This window comes from Mixophyes fleayi, chromosome 2 (assembly GCF_038048845.1).
Source record: "Mixophyes fleayi isolate aMixFle1 chromosome 2, aMixFle1.hap1, whole genome shotgun sequence".
Taxonomy (NCBI): domain Eukaryota; kingdom Metazoa; phylum Chordata; class Amphibia; order Anura; family Limnodynastidae; genus Mixophyes; species Mixophyes fleayi.
In genome coordinates this window covers 326,755,452-326,771,694 of record NC_134403.1, presented here as the reverse complement: position 1 = coordinate 326,771,694, position 16,243 = coordinate 326,755,452, and the positions used below count along the sequence as shown (strand labels likewise).

At 40.3% G+C, this 16,243-nt stretch overlaps 1 protein-coding gene across 2 annotated transcripts in view; it reads left to right on the top strand.

Annotated features, from left to right (window-relative positions):
* The window catches only part of HIP1 (huntingtin interacting protein 1), a 79,691-nt gene that overhangs the window by 24,652 nt on the left and 38,796 nt on the right, over positions 1-16,243 (top strand). For both annotated transcript variants that reach the window (XR_012688186.1, XM_075196793.1), the window contains exons 2-7: positions 3,586-3,649; positions 5,685-5,827; positions 6,586-6,642; positions 8,405-8,485; positions 9,433-9,509; positions 12,073-12,134. Coding sequence is in view for 1 of the 2 variants with exons in the window: in XM_075196793.1 (XP_075052894.1) it covers positions 3,586-3,649; positions 5,685-5,827; positions 6,586-6,642; positions 8,405-8,485; positions 9,433-9,509; positions 12,073-12,134 (484 nt within the window). In the remaining variant the exon portion in view is untranslated. The remainder of the gene's footprint in view (positions 1-3,585; positions 3,650-5,684; positions 5,828-6,585; positions 6,643-8,404; positions 8,486-9,432; positions 9,510-12,072; positions 12,135-16,243) is intronic.

The window sequence follows — 16,243 nt, the reverse complement described above, 5'->3', positions numbered from 1 at the left end:
CAGCCAGTGGAGGGGGGCGTGAGGGGGCGGGGCGGCCAAAATCGCGTCATTTCGGCCCCGCCCCCTGTGACGTCATGACGCAAATTGCGTCATTTGACAGCGGGGGGCGGGGCTAAACGCCGCGATTCATCGGGAATCGCGGCGTTTGGGATCTAATTCTGCCCACTTCACTAGGAAGTGGGCACTTCCTAGTGAAGTGGGCAGAATTCGGGAGATTGCCACACTCGCCCGGGAGTCCGGGAGACTCTCGCAAAATGCGGGAGTCTCCCGGACATTCCGGGAGAGTTGGCAAGTATGATCTAGATCCACGTCAGATCATCCGATCTCCCCCACTGTGTAGTATTACATATGTACAATCATATTTGTCCTACTGTTCTGTCAAAGTGCTCACTAGATTTGTTAATAGATTCTTACTTTGTCTGTTTGACCTTTGTGGTGACAATGTAGATGGATTTTGTTTACCCTGCTGAATATTTCTGTAAATAGCATGCTTTACCTTTCTGACTTGCTTCTGTGCACCCCACCAAGGCCTATATATCACTCACATACAGCTGTTTAATACCATTGGTCACAGAGCTGCTGTACTCTGTGCATTGTCTATAATTGTATCCACTGTGCAGCTCTGTGTCTTGTCCAAAGGCAGCAAATTACTGTAAATGCTTTCCTCTAAGAATTACATGTAAAGGAGGTTAAAACAAGTGTTTAGTAGCAGGGGACAGTTTCTTTAATGAATTTTATGTGAATATGCCAATTTTTATTGGGAAGCAAATGGATTTGGGACCAAGATGACATTGTCTGCGGGGGTCTATACTGTCAACGGGATGCCCGTTGTACCTTCTGAGCGGGGTGTTTACAGCAACAAGCATTTACAAGCTCCCTTTAAGCAATGTTATGAAAGCGTCAAGTCTATTATAGTGACACAAATAGGAATAAGGTCAAACACAAAGTCACCTAATTGTATTGATTTATCATCATCATCATCACCATTTATTTATATAGCGCCACTGATTCCACAGCGCTGCACAGAGAACTCATTCACATCAGTGAATACAATCAATAATTGTATTGATTTATTAGGACAGAGAAGAGGCTAAATCAAGCAGTACTTTAGTAGAAAAATATAAAAGTTGAATATAATGCAGGCAGTGGTTCTCATGTGGTAGTAGGTTGGTATTTTCTTCCACCATACGCCTATTCTGGTAGACTGGCAAATACTCATGATTTTAAGTATATTAAATAGTGGACAAGTATCCCTCCTTTACAGTATATCACATTATTTTAGTCCCACTTTTTTGAGAACTTGGTATGGGCAGCACGGTAGCTAGGTGGTTAGCACTTCTTCCTCACAGCACTGAGGTCATGAGTTCAATTCCCGACCATGGCCTTATCTGTGTGGAGTTTGTATGTTCTCCTCATGTTTGCGTGGGTTTCTTCCGGGTGCTCCGGTTTCCTCCCACACTCCAAAAATACTAATAGGTTAATTGCCTGCTATCAAAATTGACCCTAGTCTCTCCCTCTCTCTCTCTGTGTGTGTGTGTGTCAGGGAATTTAGACTGTAATGGGGCAGGGACTGATGTGAATGAGTTCTCTGTACAGCGCTGCGGAATCAGTGGCGCTATATAAATAAATGGTGATGATGATGATGAAAGGAACGAAAACACATGGTAATCCAGCAGATGCTGAACTGTAATTACCAACAATAGGTGCAAACCGTGAAACATTACAGTTGTTTAAAGGTGCATCAACTACATCAGTAGTGCATAATATAGTATTATCATCATATTATATCCTTGGACCAATTATTTACTGTCAAAAAGGGGACATTGTTTTTGACAGCGGCTCTGTGACCACTTTGACAGCCATGGCTTTCTATGTAGGTTACATGCAGTCTTTGACCAATGATGGAAAGCTTCTTGCAGCAGAAAACTTATTATAGTAATGTAACACAAATCTAACATTGCTGAAAACATTGTCTTCTGCTGCTTTTCCATATTATTTTTCAAATGCAATTTATAACCTGGGCAAAATTAATAATTTGAGTTAACTAACTAGGTTATTGCAATAGCAAAATAAGTGAGAAAAGCAAAAGTAGACCATTGTCACCCTGTTACGAGCAGCACATATAGAAACAGAGACATCGTGATTTATGCTAACTATTGAAATCATCACATGTGATGCAGTTTATATGACAGAATTTAATTAATCATCCCCCAGTAGTGAAAATGAAGATGATGTTACTTTGGTACTGCTGTTACACAGGGCATATGACTCAGTGGCGGAACTACCATTGGTGCAGTAGGAGCGGTGTACCGGGGCCCATTTAGATAATAGGCCCGCTACACAGGGAACTAGTGAGCTGTGGGCCCCAGTTCTCTCCTCCATGCGTCCTTGTACCGGGGCCCACAGCTCACTAGAACCGCCTCTGATATAACTATAGCGTGTATGGGAATAGGGTAACATATTGCTCATATCAGTGAAGTATTGTGGGTAATATATTGTTCATATCAGTGAAGTATTGGGGGTAATATATTGCTCATATCAGTGAAGTATTGTGGGTAACATATTGCTCATATCAGTGAAGTACTGTGGGTAATATATTTCTCATATCAGTGAAGTATTGTGGGTAACATATTGCTCATATCAGTGAAGTATTGTGGGTAATATATTGCTCATGTCAGTGAAGTATTGTGGGTAACATATTGCTCATGTCAGTGAAGTATTGTGGGTAACATATTGCTCATATCAGTGAAGTATTGTGGGTAATATATTGTTCATATCAGTGAAGTATTGTGGGTAATATATTGCTCATGTCAGTGAAGTATTGTGGGTAACATATTGCTCATATCAGTGAAGTATTGTGGGTAATATATTGTTCATATCAGTGAAGTATTGTGGGTAATATATTGCTCATATCAGTGAAGTATTGTGGGTAACATATTGCTCATATCAGTGAAGTATTGTGGTGGCCATATATACTTAAGGTTGCACTGCCACCTATGAAATACTAACGTGCCTACTTCAGCGAGCCAAAAACCTGGGGGCTGCTCCGCTGGTTTCTTAATACAGATCTGGGACTATATATAGAGCAGTTGGACCAATCACAAAGTGCAATCTCACCATATCACAACAATCACAAGCTTGTTATAAAACACAGTGGGCACATCATGGATTCCTGTTGTTACATAAAAAAAATTGGACAAACGCCAAATGTTCTATGACATGTTTCTGCACATGACCAATTAACTAACATACATTGGCTGCACATTGCTTATCATTTACTGCCCTTCTGCCCTCTGTTACCTTAGGCCATATCCTTAATTCTCCCTTATAGGCAGCAAAGAGTATGAAATCTTTCTCATTGTTTATTATATATGTTTGAAAAACACAGTCACTGGGCCACTCCGGAGAGAACCTGGGTCATGATGACTTTCCACCTTTTATTCCAATAAATCTCACATGGTGCTCAGCCATCCAGCATTGTGGCAGTTGACAAACAGCTGCACTTGCTGAATGTTACCATTACTGGTTTGTGCTCTATTGTGTTCTAAGCCGTCTCTCACCCTGTTCCTATGTTTCCTCTTTCAGACTGTGAGTATAAACAAAGCTATCAACACTCAAGAAGCAGCTGTGAAAGAAAAACATGCAAGAAATATCCTTTGAAAAGATACAAGCAGGAGATGCTAAATGTGTTCTCTGAGAGTGTGTGGGAGGAAGGGATGGCAATTGCCGCTGAATGGGGTTTTACAGCAGGCAATGTGGCATTGTCACAGTGCTATATGTTTAAGGCGGGGGTGGTAAAGGAATACCAAATGGTGTAGCACATTAAGATTTCTGTCCCCACAGGGCAGAGCTGGCAGCCTGTCAGGCTATTCTTAGAAATAGAATTAATATTTTACTTATTCATAAAACACGCAACTTTAAAAGAACAGAACAGAAGGCTGATCCTGGCTGTGCAGTCAGAGATATGACCACCTCTTCACATTATAATGCCACTAAACCTCAAATACAAGTAGTTTAAATATGAAAAGACTTAACATCCACTCCATATATGTAACATTTTCCATACCTTAATAGAACTAGCAGAAAGACGGGTATCACGCCGATAATCTGTCAAGTTATGGGTTTGAATACAATTTTGTTTCTGTCATATAAAGCAGCATGCGTTTTAAGTTATTGATCTTTTAGTATAGTTAAAGCTTGCTGGTTTAGGCTGCCACAGGACTCAGCAGATTGAATAATTCATTTTTTTGACAAAATGTTCAATCTATTCTATTTCCTCTGTACTGTTTTTGCATGGCCTGTTCCCCTTTCTCTGTACTCAGAGGTCTTCCTAAAGGAAGCACCAAGGTCGGTATTCCTGTCCACTGGCATTTTTGTTGTGTTTGTGCTTGTTTATGTATATATTATCTGTAATACATGGAATGTAGGGTAAACAGTGTATCCTGTGAACTCTGACCCCGGTCACTAACTGTTCTATTAGAATTGTTCTTTCTGGAATATGTGTCATCCACTGTGGCAATTGCATCATTTAGGACAGTGATGGCTAACCTGTGATACTCCAGGTGTTGTGAAACTACAAGTCCCAGCATGCTTTGCCAGTAGATAACTAGCTGAGAGCTGGCAAAGCATGCTGGGGCTTGTAGTTTCACAACACCTGGAGTGTCACAGGTTAGCCATCACTGGTTTTGGATATGTGGTCATGAACAGTTGTATAGCCGCCTATGATGCATTGTCCTGTGCGTGTACACTGGGAAGTGAATGCAAATTCAATGGACTTCAGCACAGTCATGAAACAATCACTATTAAGTCTGCATTGTCATTGGTCACTTTTTGCCTCCGGGACTGTCTGGAAGCTCACACCATTACCAAAAATATACTGGAAGTTTAATTGGCCTCCTATGAAATTAACCCTAGTGTGTGTGTGTCATGTGGTAGGGAATATAGATTGTAGGGGCAGAGACTGATGGGAATGATTAAAATATTCCTATTAAGTGCTATGTAATATGTAAATGCCATATAAATAACTGTTAATAAATAAATTAATTACTGAGTACCGACAGTAACTTAAGAAACTTCTTATTTCAGTCTCCTGGACAAAACCATGTTACAATGCAAGGGGTGCAAATTAGTTTTCTGTTTTGCACAGAAGTTAAATACTGTCTATTTTTTCATGTAGCACACAAATATCAACTTTTCATTTCAGTGTACAAATAAGCTATCAAGTATTTGTGTGCTACATGAAAAAACAGTCAGTATTTAACTTATGTGCAAAACAGAATACTAATTTGCACCCCTTGCATTGTAACATGGTTTTGTCCAGGAGACTGAAATAAGAAGTTTCTCAAGTTAAGATCCTTAATGAATCAGGCCCTTAGTGATTTAAAGACCAATAGTCTTCTCCACTCTCTGATCTATGCAGCGCTGTGTAATAGACTAAGCGATGGATACCCATATACTTATTATATAAATCATTTCACACTTAATCAAATTAGAAACCTGTTTGGGAAATGATTCTCCAAACCAGTTTTCTTGCACAATTTTCTATTATTATTTTTATGTTTGTGTATAGTATTAGAACATATATTGGCAACATATTTAACTGAATTGTAATAGTAATTGTGATTGTAAGAATTTTCCAATGCAGTTTTATTCTCTGAAGTGTTGCGTCCTTAATTTACCTCCACCTTGCATCTTGGGCACGCACCATGAGAAGGGGGCACAGACTTTCTGGGTGGCTGTCAATCGGCTGCCTCTGTCAAGCAATGCAGTTCTGTGCTGGAAATTCTGCCATGTGTTTCACAAGCTCTTGCGAGATGGACACCCCAATGTGAGTACACCTACCCAAATAAATACGCTAGCTGCCACCCGGTCACTCTGCAAGTTGACATATCTCAGATTGCCTATTTGTACATAACATTGATATTTGCAGAACTGAATTGTGTACTAAAATCAATTTGACTGTGTCATCAGTAATGACTTCTGCTGGCATGTTTAGCTTTGTGAGTTAACCTCTGGCAGAACAGAAAATCTTCATTTAAACAAACAGAAAAGAGATGGAGAGACAGAGGTGTAGATATTTGTAATTATATATTTTTTTCTTTTGAGCAAATAAAATCCAAAAGCAAATCAATGCCTCTTACAATGTCCCTGTACATGTATGAAGCATAGAGGAGTTTTAGTTAGTGACAGCTCATAACATATTAAAGTCAAATTGGTATTAGGTATTTGTCAGCAGAGTTTAATTCCCGACCATGGCCTTATCTATGTGGAGATTGTATGTTCTCCCCGTGTTTGCGTGGGTTTCCTCCGGGTGCTCCGGTTTTCTCCCACACTCCAAAAACATACTGGTAGATTAATTGGCTACTGTTAAATTGACCTTACTCTCTCTCTATCTGTCTGTGTATGTTAGAGAATTTAGACTGTAAGCTCCAATGTGGCAGGGACTGATGTGAGTGAGCTCTCTGTACAGCACTGCGGAATTAGTGGCGCTATATAAATAGATGGTGATGTTGATGATATTAGGTAAGGTCAGTGATTCCCTCCTGTGGTGTGTTTCTCATATGCCTGTATATCCTTTGTTGTTAGGTTTTGAAGGACTCTCTACGTTATAAAAATGAGCTAATGGACATGAGCCGGATGTGGGTAAGAGCAGAGAGATAAAATTACATTAATTAATACATTTGTATTTTGAATTTTGACTCTAAATGAGGTCCTTAAAGTCCGCTTAAGTAGTGTGGAAGTGGGAGTGTGCCGCAGCTTGGTAGGGTATTACGAGGGTATTACGAGTGGCAAGCAACCCCACTTACATCCCACTCTTAATACCCTATAGAGCTGTGAGCAGTTCCTGCAGCTAGCTAACGCTTGCGCCACCTAATTCCTGCCGCACAGTTTTAGCCCTGTTTTGAGGCGTGTTGCGTCTGCGCCTCACTGCGCCTAGGATGTATTTACATGGTCACGCCTTCACAAATCCGTGTTCCTCCCATTCTCTCGTAGTGAGTCGCAAGCTGTCGCAAGTGTTAATTGCGTCTAAGATGCAGGCGGATTTGGTGCTTTTTGCACATGCGTGGTAGTGTTTTTTTGCTAGATGCGCCTAAAACGGACTTTGCGTCCGACTCTAAATGAGGTCCTAAATCTCCCAGTCATGCCGCCTTCTGTGTAAATAAAACGTATATAGACTGCTTGCTGACCATTCGCTGTAGACATGCTTCCTATCAGACTTTATTGAAGCCTGATTACTGCATGTATGTGTGCTTCCATGGGGGTCCTGATCCCTCTTGACACAGGAGTTGGCACTCAGCTGTAGTCACAGCCACTATTTCCGGCTCTGTGCTGCATCCCAGTGTATGGTGGGCATCAGATCAGTAATATTCACAGCACTCATTATAAACGTTATGTAACCAATATGATGACACATATTCTGTAACAAAGTGATATTATTATTACTGGAAACTGTCCCCTGCCAAACTGTGTCCTCTCCTCTATCTCAGAAACAAGCAGACTCTTTTAACTGTATACTCAGTTCCAACTTCAACCTACTATACCCTGATAAAACTTAAAAATGCTGCCTAACACGTGCCCTGCCACACTCTTTATGGTCTGGTCATAAAGGGGTTAAACACCCTCTGTGACTCCACTGCTTATTAAGTGGTGAAGTTGGCCTAAACTTTTTGCTGTAAAATGAGTTGATCTATGTCATACTTAACCTACTTTCAGGCAGTGCAATCCGGGAGAGGGGCAGGTGCGGTGAATCGGGTCATTTTGGCCCCGCCCCCCGCAACGAAAATTATGTTTTGATGCCGGGGGCAGGGCCAAAATGAAGCGATTCACCGCAAATCGCATAATTTTGGCCAGGGAATTGCGGGATGTGGGAGACTTGCCTGCTTGTCCAGGAGACCGACCCGGATTTCGGGAGTCTCCCAGACATTCCGGGAGAGTTGGCAATTATGATTTCTATGTTAATGTAGTGCATCCTCCTTTATTACAATAGAACTTGACAGGAAGCCACAATTACCCTTAATCTTTTCCTTCATTAAAACCATAAAGCTCCACACTGTAAAATAAATAAGTCTAGCAGAGAAGCAGAGAAGTATAATTATAGCTCTTCAACATTAACAGCTTATTCTGGAGAAGTGGGGAAAGCTCAATTGACAATACTGCCATAGGATCATGTATCTGTTGTTCATAAGAGCAGCAGTGCTGAATGCTGCATGGGCAGAAACACAAGAAACGCGCTTTACCCTGTAATCGCATTCAACACTCATCGGTGCTGACAGGAGGCTTTTCATAGAGATTAATGATCCCTAAGGAAAGATCGCTCAGTGCTTGCTGATAACACCCATGTGTACATAACCTAATATAGTTATCTGTTCTTGTCTCCATCTGATCCTGGGATTATGTTTTACAGGGACATCTTAGTGATGGCTACGGCCAGCTATGCAGCATCTACTTGAAGTTGCTGAACACCAAAATGGATTTCCACATAAAAGTGAGCAAATTGCCTATTGATCCGATCCTGAAGCAAGTTTGTCAGATACACATAGGGGGGTAGCCATTTTGTTGTCTGGACCAATGTGACCAAAGGTTACTAGTGACCTATTAGGCCGCATTCTGATAATTGTTGGCTCAGCCCACAAAATGGCTGTCTTCACTGTCTGTAGGCGGTGGGCACACTTCAGGGGTTACTCCACAGAAGGGTAAAAATAACTCTACCACCATCACTTGAAATGCCTCATCTTGTAGTGCTGAAGCAAGGTGCAGGTGGAAGTACAATTTTTCACCCTGTTCCTTAATGCAAATTAAGAGAATTGACTAAACCAGTGGATCCCAAACTTTTTCAGTTCAAGGCACCCTTAGGTCTCCATAATTTTTTTCAAGGCACCCCTAAGCCAAAATAATTACCAAGTAGTCCCCCGCCTTGCTTACCTTAGGCTCTGACTGAGCACCCCTCTGAGATTGCTGAGGCACATCAGGGAGCCTAGGTGCACAGTTTGCGAACCACTGGGCTAAACCATACCTAGAGGTATATATATTTTATGTATATATTGTTTATTTTTACATTTTAGTGAAAGAACCATTCATTGTGGACACGTTTTTCCTTTTATATAAATAAATGTTTAACAATCCATAGTTTTTTTTGTTTGTTTTTTTAAATTAATCCCGTGACCACTCTACAGTTGCTCACATCCCATTTCTTTATTTTGCTGACTTCAGGTAATGTTAAACACACTGAACTATGGAGTCTATCTAAGCAGCACTTGTAGCTATGGAAGGGGGTGTGGGGTGATTTGAAAATAATAAAAACCCTAATAGTGTTTTGCATTTAATGACATATCCTTTATAGCTTTCTGCTTTATTACTGTATAGTGTCATTCAATGCACTTCCTCTGTTATTTAGTCGCAGTCTTATAACACGATTGTATTGTCTACACCCAGAATCCTCGTTTCCCTGGCAACCTGCAGATGACTGACAGACAGCTGGATGAGGCTGGAGAGAACGATGTCAACAACTTGTAAGGTTTTGTTCTTTACTGACTTCATTTACATATTGCTTAATATAAAACTTGCTACCTCTAAGGAACAGGCAATTCCTCTGGCACAATATAAGATCATAATGCCCTTCAGGGTTCTTTTGAGTCATATAAAACTGCTCTCTGCTCTATAAACTTAAATAAAAATATCCATAATTATAAAAGTGGAAAGCACAGTGAGGTGGTTGCTGAATATTGATATATACTTAGATCAGTTGATACAACCATCTTAATGGAGAAACCATAATGTGTTCCCTTTGTTGTACCATTGTGATAAAATTAAACATGTCGGGTCTTAATCATCAAGGCGTACATTCTGAGTGCTCAGGTATTATACACACGTATCTAGATTTTGTGTGCTTCTGAATTCATCAAGATCTGTGCCCTGTTGAATTTGGTTGCAGGGCTGCTGTACTCTACTACACAGGACGCTGTAGGTACATATGTACCTGTCAGCGCCTGCAGTATCCTGTGGGACCCCGCGCTTTTTCCCTCGGTTTTGCGACAACCAGCACTGGGCTGGCAGCACAAGGGTTAATATCATTAGGGAGGGAGGACCCCACCTTTTTTTTTTTTATTTTAAATTCTTTTTTAATCACTGTATAGAGCCGACAGGTTGGGCGTCTGTAATGCCGCACGACCTGCCAGCTGAACTTGAACCAGATCCAGAGCTGGTGCAAGGGATACGTCAGAAAAACAAGGTTACTTCCACGGTTGTAGCGCTCGAGTTTGGCTAGCTCCTACTCTACTTTCAACATGCTCTTTCCCTGCCAAAGTCACTCCTCGAACGGGTACACTGTAGTAAGTGTCCTTTGCGTGTGCTGCCACACGTGAAGGCCTGTGTTCACGGCCGTATCTGCCGCTTCCAGTCATGCACAGATTGTTTTGCGTTTGATGCGCTCAAAGTAAGCAGATACGTGCCTTGATGCATCAGGCCCGTTAACTTACCATATGTGCGAGTAACTTTGTTTCACTTCCTTGGGGAGAGTACTTGGATTCAGAGGTATGTTATTTGTGTGGGACATTGCTGGGCTTTTTAGCCTATTCAAGAGTGTGGGGCGATTTAGTTAGCTAACTACAGAGATTTGCGGCTATGTTTATGCGCTCCTTACCAGCAATTACGGTAATGAGCGGTAATGTCAGCTGTTTTTGCTCCCACCTCTATCTAATAAAGAGTGAAGGTCGTTACCAAACGCCAACACACCACTTGATGCTACTGCGGCACTTCACCGCTAATTAAATCGGACCCTATGTGGTATAATGGCAAAACTGATTAAAATCCGAAACAGTGACAGCAAAGTACTTATCGCAATAAAAGACCCCAGTAGCTCTAAGATTGTTAAGCTACATATTTCCACCTGGGAAGAAAACGGTGGGTGATAATTGTCAGGTTCTTGGGTGGCAAACTCCACTTCATACTGAAAGCTCCCAGTCTCATCTTTGCTTGTTCTCATATGTATCTTATATGCACATGGAGCCCAGTTTCCAGCAAGTCTAGATTTACTATTATATGCTGCCTCTTTTTCTCTAGCACAATATGACTCTGCCGTGAGAGAGGCCGATTAAATGACATTATGACCTAGGCGTAGCTCTGAATTTGTTATCTCCCTATGTGCACCGAATAGTTTTATGTCTGTTTCTGCAGACAGGGAAATCAGGAGCCATCTCACATTCCATGCTCTTTTTTGTTCATCAAGGAATTGGGTTGATTAAACTGGCTCATTCCACCCCCAGACACAGCCACATTATAGTGTACTGAGCAGGATAAACTAGCCAGTGATCTATTGTATCACTTACTGTAGTTATTCACTATTACCCAGCCAGGAGGGAAGTTTTCAGACAGTAACTGAGAGAGGCTTACTCAGGGTGGATAAGACACACAAGGAGTTATTTACTAACACAGTGGAAACGTGTGAATGCGCCATAACAGCCAATCAAACATTTGATTTTATCATCTCATATATAGATCAATAGAAGCTAGTTGCTGATTGGTTGTTGTTCATTACGGCACATTTGCTCTTTTCCACTTTCTTAGCAAATAAACACCTAGCGCCTGAGTCATTAAGGAAAGTAAGGCAAAAAAAAAAATGAGTAACTTTGCTCTTGGACAAACCATGTTACAATGCAAGGGGGGCAAATTAGTTTATTATTTTGCACATAAGGAATATACTGGCTATTTTTTCATATAGCACACAAATACTTGATAGCTTTATTTTTACACTGAAATTTAAATTTACTCTAGGACATGCCCTACCCCAACTATAAATCTGTTCCCACATTCTAAATTTACCTTCCTCTACAATGCAACATGGTTTTGCCAAGTGCAAAGTTACTCCTTTTTTTGCTTTAGTTTCCTTAATGACTCAGGCCCCTAGTTATATAAAATGTGCCAATATTTACCTATTTATATATTTATTTTAAACAATAAAATTATGCAAATGTGGTTCATGTTAGCATAGCACTTATTGTTCCACTACAGCTGACACAAGACCAGTGACCGCTTAGAGAGTCTTCTCATTATCTCTCGTCTTTCATTCCCTTTCAGCTTTCAGCTTACAGTGGAGATATTTGATTACATGGAATGGGAGCTCAATCTGTTTCATACAGGTCAGTTCTTTGGTAGTCGCTGACTAAGTTATGTCATTTGGATATGTTGGTAATCTCTTCTGATATCAATGTGCTGGGGAACCGAAACATGACATCCCCGGTGTAAAACACTGCACCACAGTAATAACACTCATAATGATTAATTCACATAACTAGTGATTATGCCCAGGAAATGAATAATATAATGCAAACATTGCCATGTACGATGAGACATTTACTTCCAGTAATTCACAGTACAGATGGCTGCTATGGAGCACTTCAGAATGGTGCTGCCTGTACTCCTATTATTACATCAACATCTATAAAATAAAATAGATTCTGTGCCACAAAAATAGACCTCATATCACAGCTGTAGAACTTAGAACCTCTGCATATTGTTTACTTCCCAGGATTAGGGCACATTTCTCTGAATAAATAGAGCATGAAGTCATAGTAATAGAACCAATTCCACAAAAATAGAATTGTCTGCACATAAATAGAAATTACTCGAGAGAAATTGCAGTTGCTCACAGAAGTAGAACTCTACTGAGGTAGAATTAATCCTCAGAAATAGCGCAGACCTGATTAATTGTACTCGTGTCCATAGCGATGGTCTCCAATCCAATAGCTTGCAGACCATTTGTTTTACCTCTGTGAAAACATAATACATGTTTATGTACGTAAGAGGGCTTGATGTACACTTTAGTGGTTCAGAGTCTGTGATTAGACATTTCCGGGCATCACTTTCAGTTTTGAATTCATATTGGAATTTTTTTTAATTATTTTTTGCCACAGGGAGAGATAAGATATACACAGAATCTTATACAAATGTCTAAATCTGTAATTCAATGGAAACGTGTATTGACACACAAGCAGTTCCATCATCTGAGTATCAGAACTCTATACACGAGCTGCTTAGTTTCTTAGATAAAGACTTATGAAAATTATGCCAGAAGCATTATTGTCCCTGCTCTCAATAGAGCAGACCTGGCCAACCTGTGGCTCTCCACGTTTTGTGAAACTGCAAGTCCCAGCATGCCTTGTCAGCTGTAGGCTGTTATCTACTGGCAGAGCATGCTGGGGCTTGAAGTTTCACAACACCTAGAGAGCCAGAGATTGGCCAGGCCTACCCTAGACCTGTTTGTATATTGGCTAAAGACATATAGCTGTTGTGTTTATATCACCACTGGTTATAGAGCTATTGGTAATTCAGCTATACCTGTTTATTGCTTGTTTGATTTTAGTTGGTATTAACAATCTGTTGTGTTTGAGTGGTTGCTTGACTACAAATACTATTTTATTGTTTTCAGCTTATTGTACTGTTTTTAATATTTTATAATCTGGGTTGTCATGTTAATTATTGTAATAAAAGTTGTTTTACTACTTTTTAACCTTCCAACACTGATTAAATATGTATAAGTGCTATTATCAAGGTCTTTTCTATTTATTTTTTATTAGTTTTTCCTAATTCTGTGAGCACCCAAAAAAAACATTTTTCTTAAAGAGGTAGTGCCCAAGGTCATTGTATAACTTTTGTCTGGGTCTCCTTAATATTCTCTTAGCAAACCTATTGTGTACTATTAACTAATATAGTTAGTAACGATAATTCTGTATTATGAAATTTGTCCCAAAATGTCCTATTCATTGAGCCTTGTTTTAACAACAATTAATTTAATTTGTAAAAAAACCCAGTAATTTAATGAAAGTGCATTATTAATTAGGTCGTGCACATTTGTACAACTAATATGGCACGTTGTAAAAGGAATGCAACATTGGGTCTTGCCGTACAGGCGAAACACGAGAGAACGGTCAATGTTGCAGAACATAAACTTAGCTGTTCAAGCAGCTAGAATGGTGTCCAGTAAAAGCTTCTTCATGTGTGCAATAGCGCCTGTTTGTTTGCCTAGCGCCTATTTGTTTGTGTAGCGACTACTTATTTGCCTAGCGCAGTGTTGGCTAACCTGTGACACTCCAGGTGTTTGTGAAACTACAAGTCCCAGCATGCTTTGCCAGCTATCCGCTAGTTATCTACTGGCAAAGCATGCTGGGACTTGTAGTTTCACAAACACCTGGAGTGTCACAGGTTAGCCAACACTGGCCTAGCGCCTACTTGATTGCGCAGAGAAGTGGAAGGTGCTAAATGCATCCCATTAAAAGAATATGTGGAACTCTGATTCTTAGTACCTCAGAAGTGTCAGAAAAATAAAGATTTTTGGAGGGAGAAAGGGGCTCTGCACCATCCCGCAAAGCAGGAAAAGCCCCTGTAAATATGTAATCTCAACACATTTATTTTATTGAAATAAACTTGTCCTGCAAAAGAAAATGGTTTTGCATGTTGGTACAAAAATAGATGCACTCATGCACCTAATCTGCCCCCGATCCACCCAGTTCCTGTAATCAGCAAGAGCAAACTGTTGCTTCCCTGCAGAAAACTGAAGTCTTGGCCTGTAAATCCATTCTTTCCCTATAAAGCCGAGAAGTTGCACAAAAGTAGGCGTGTGCTGTGACAAAAGAGAGTTTGTGTTGCGATTTGTGGTTTGTAAACTGCCCTAAGTGAGCGGCTCCAATCTGGTATTTGTGGGCACGGGCCCTGACTGAAGGGGCACATGAGGGGAGATGTGCCCAATCAGCAGGGGTATTACATTGCTGTATTGCATAACTTTACACAGAACTGTGGTCCATAAAATTGATTCACAGACACTCATTGGATTCTGACCATGTATAGCATATAACCGCTCCTCCACTGAAAGAAAATAATACGCCACAAATTTACAAAAATAGAGCCTGCGTCACCAGAGTACACTAGAGCCCACTTACACAGATGCCCAGCTGATGAAAACAACTGTTTTGCTCCTTATAAGGCCACATGAATGCGTTTCCCTTTGTGGTCTGTTAATGTGTAATAGTTGTATCACCAGAAATGCCTTTGTTCTGTTTTTTCAAGCACTTTGTTTATTTCAGATTTTGTAGTCATACTTATCCTAAATAAGCGGAAAAAAAGAAAATCATTAACACATAACATATTTCCCTGGTACTGTGAGACTGTTTATTAGATTTGAATTGCTGAACTTTGCTTATGAATATATAAATAAAACATATTTTGCATTACCATATTCGTTTGCATGTTCCCTTATTTAGATGGGCAGTGCACTGAAAAAATGATCTGCTTTCCAAGGCATATCCATTTTGTGTAAGAGAATGTGAGCAGGACAGAGTAGCTTGTCTCATATCAGTACTTGACAAAGTGTCAGCCATTTTGTGTGCTGAACCAATATTGAGCCTATCAATTCACTAGGCTCTGAGGTTAGTGATGTTGAAAAAAATGATAGGCTGCATTTTCATGAATATTGGTTCAGTCCATTGTGTGTAGGTGACAGGTAGATGTAATGCTTTCTGTTATTCTCTTTCATTTCAAACTTTTCCTCCATGATGTCACTAGGTCCCAGTGAATTCAAAGGCTACATATTGAATCAGCACACAAAATGGCTGCTTATGCTGTGTAGGTAACGGGTCCACTTAAGCAATGCCTGGACTGTGGATTTGCAGGAGCAGATGCAATGCACAGCAAACAATTATTGATCGTATAAATAAATACATTTATGATAAAATAATTTATCTATACACACCATTTTTCTCTAAGCATTTAAAGGAGCCTCCTCCCCCACACCCAACAGGTAGAATTGCAGGAGTCTTAGGGCCAGATTTACTAAACTGCGGGTTTGAAAAAGTGGAGATGTTGCCTATAGCAACCAATCAGATTCTAGTTATCATTTATTAAGTACATTCTACAAAATGACAGCTAGAATCTGATTGGTTACTATAGGCAACATCTCCACTTTTTCAAACCTGCAGTTTAGTAAATATACCCCTCAGACTTATCACACTTGCTTCTCTGAAGTTGCTTAGCTCTTACCTACCTATGGCTACATATTTTGCCTCAGCTGGTAGGAACAGTGTGCGTCCAAAGCATTGTGGCTTATTGTGTGGCTGGATAGTTGCTTCAGACAAGCTGTCAGTGCTCACAGGCATTATAAATATTGACATACTTAGTGATATCGCAGGGTGACATTACTGCATTAAAAATACGGTTTATGACATCACTCATTGTATGCCAGTGTCGAGGAATTGTG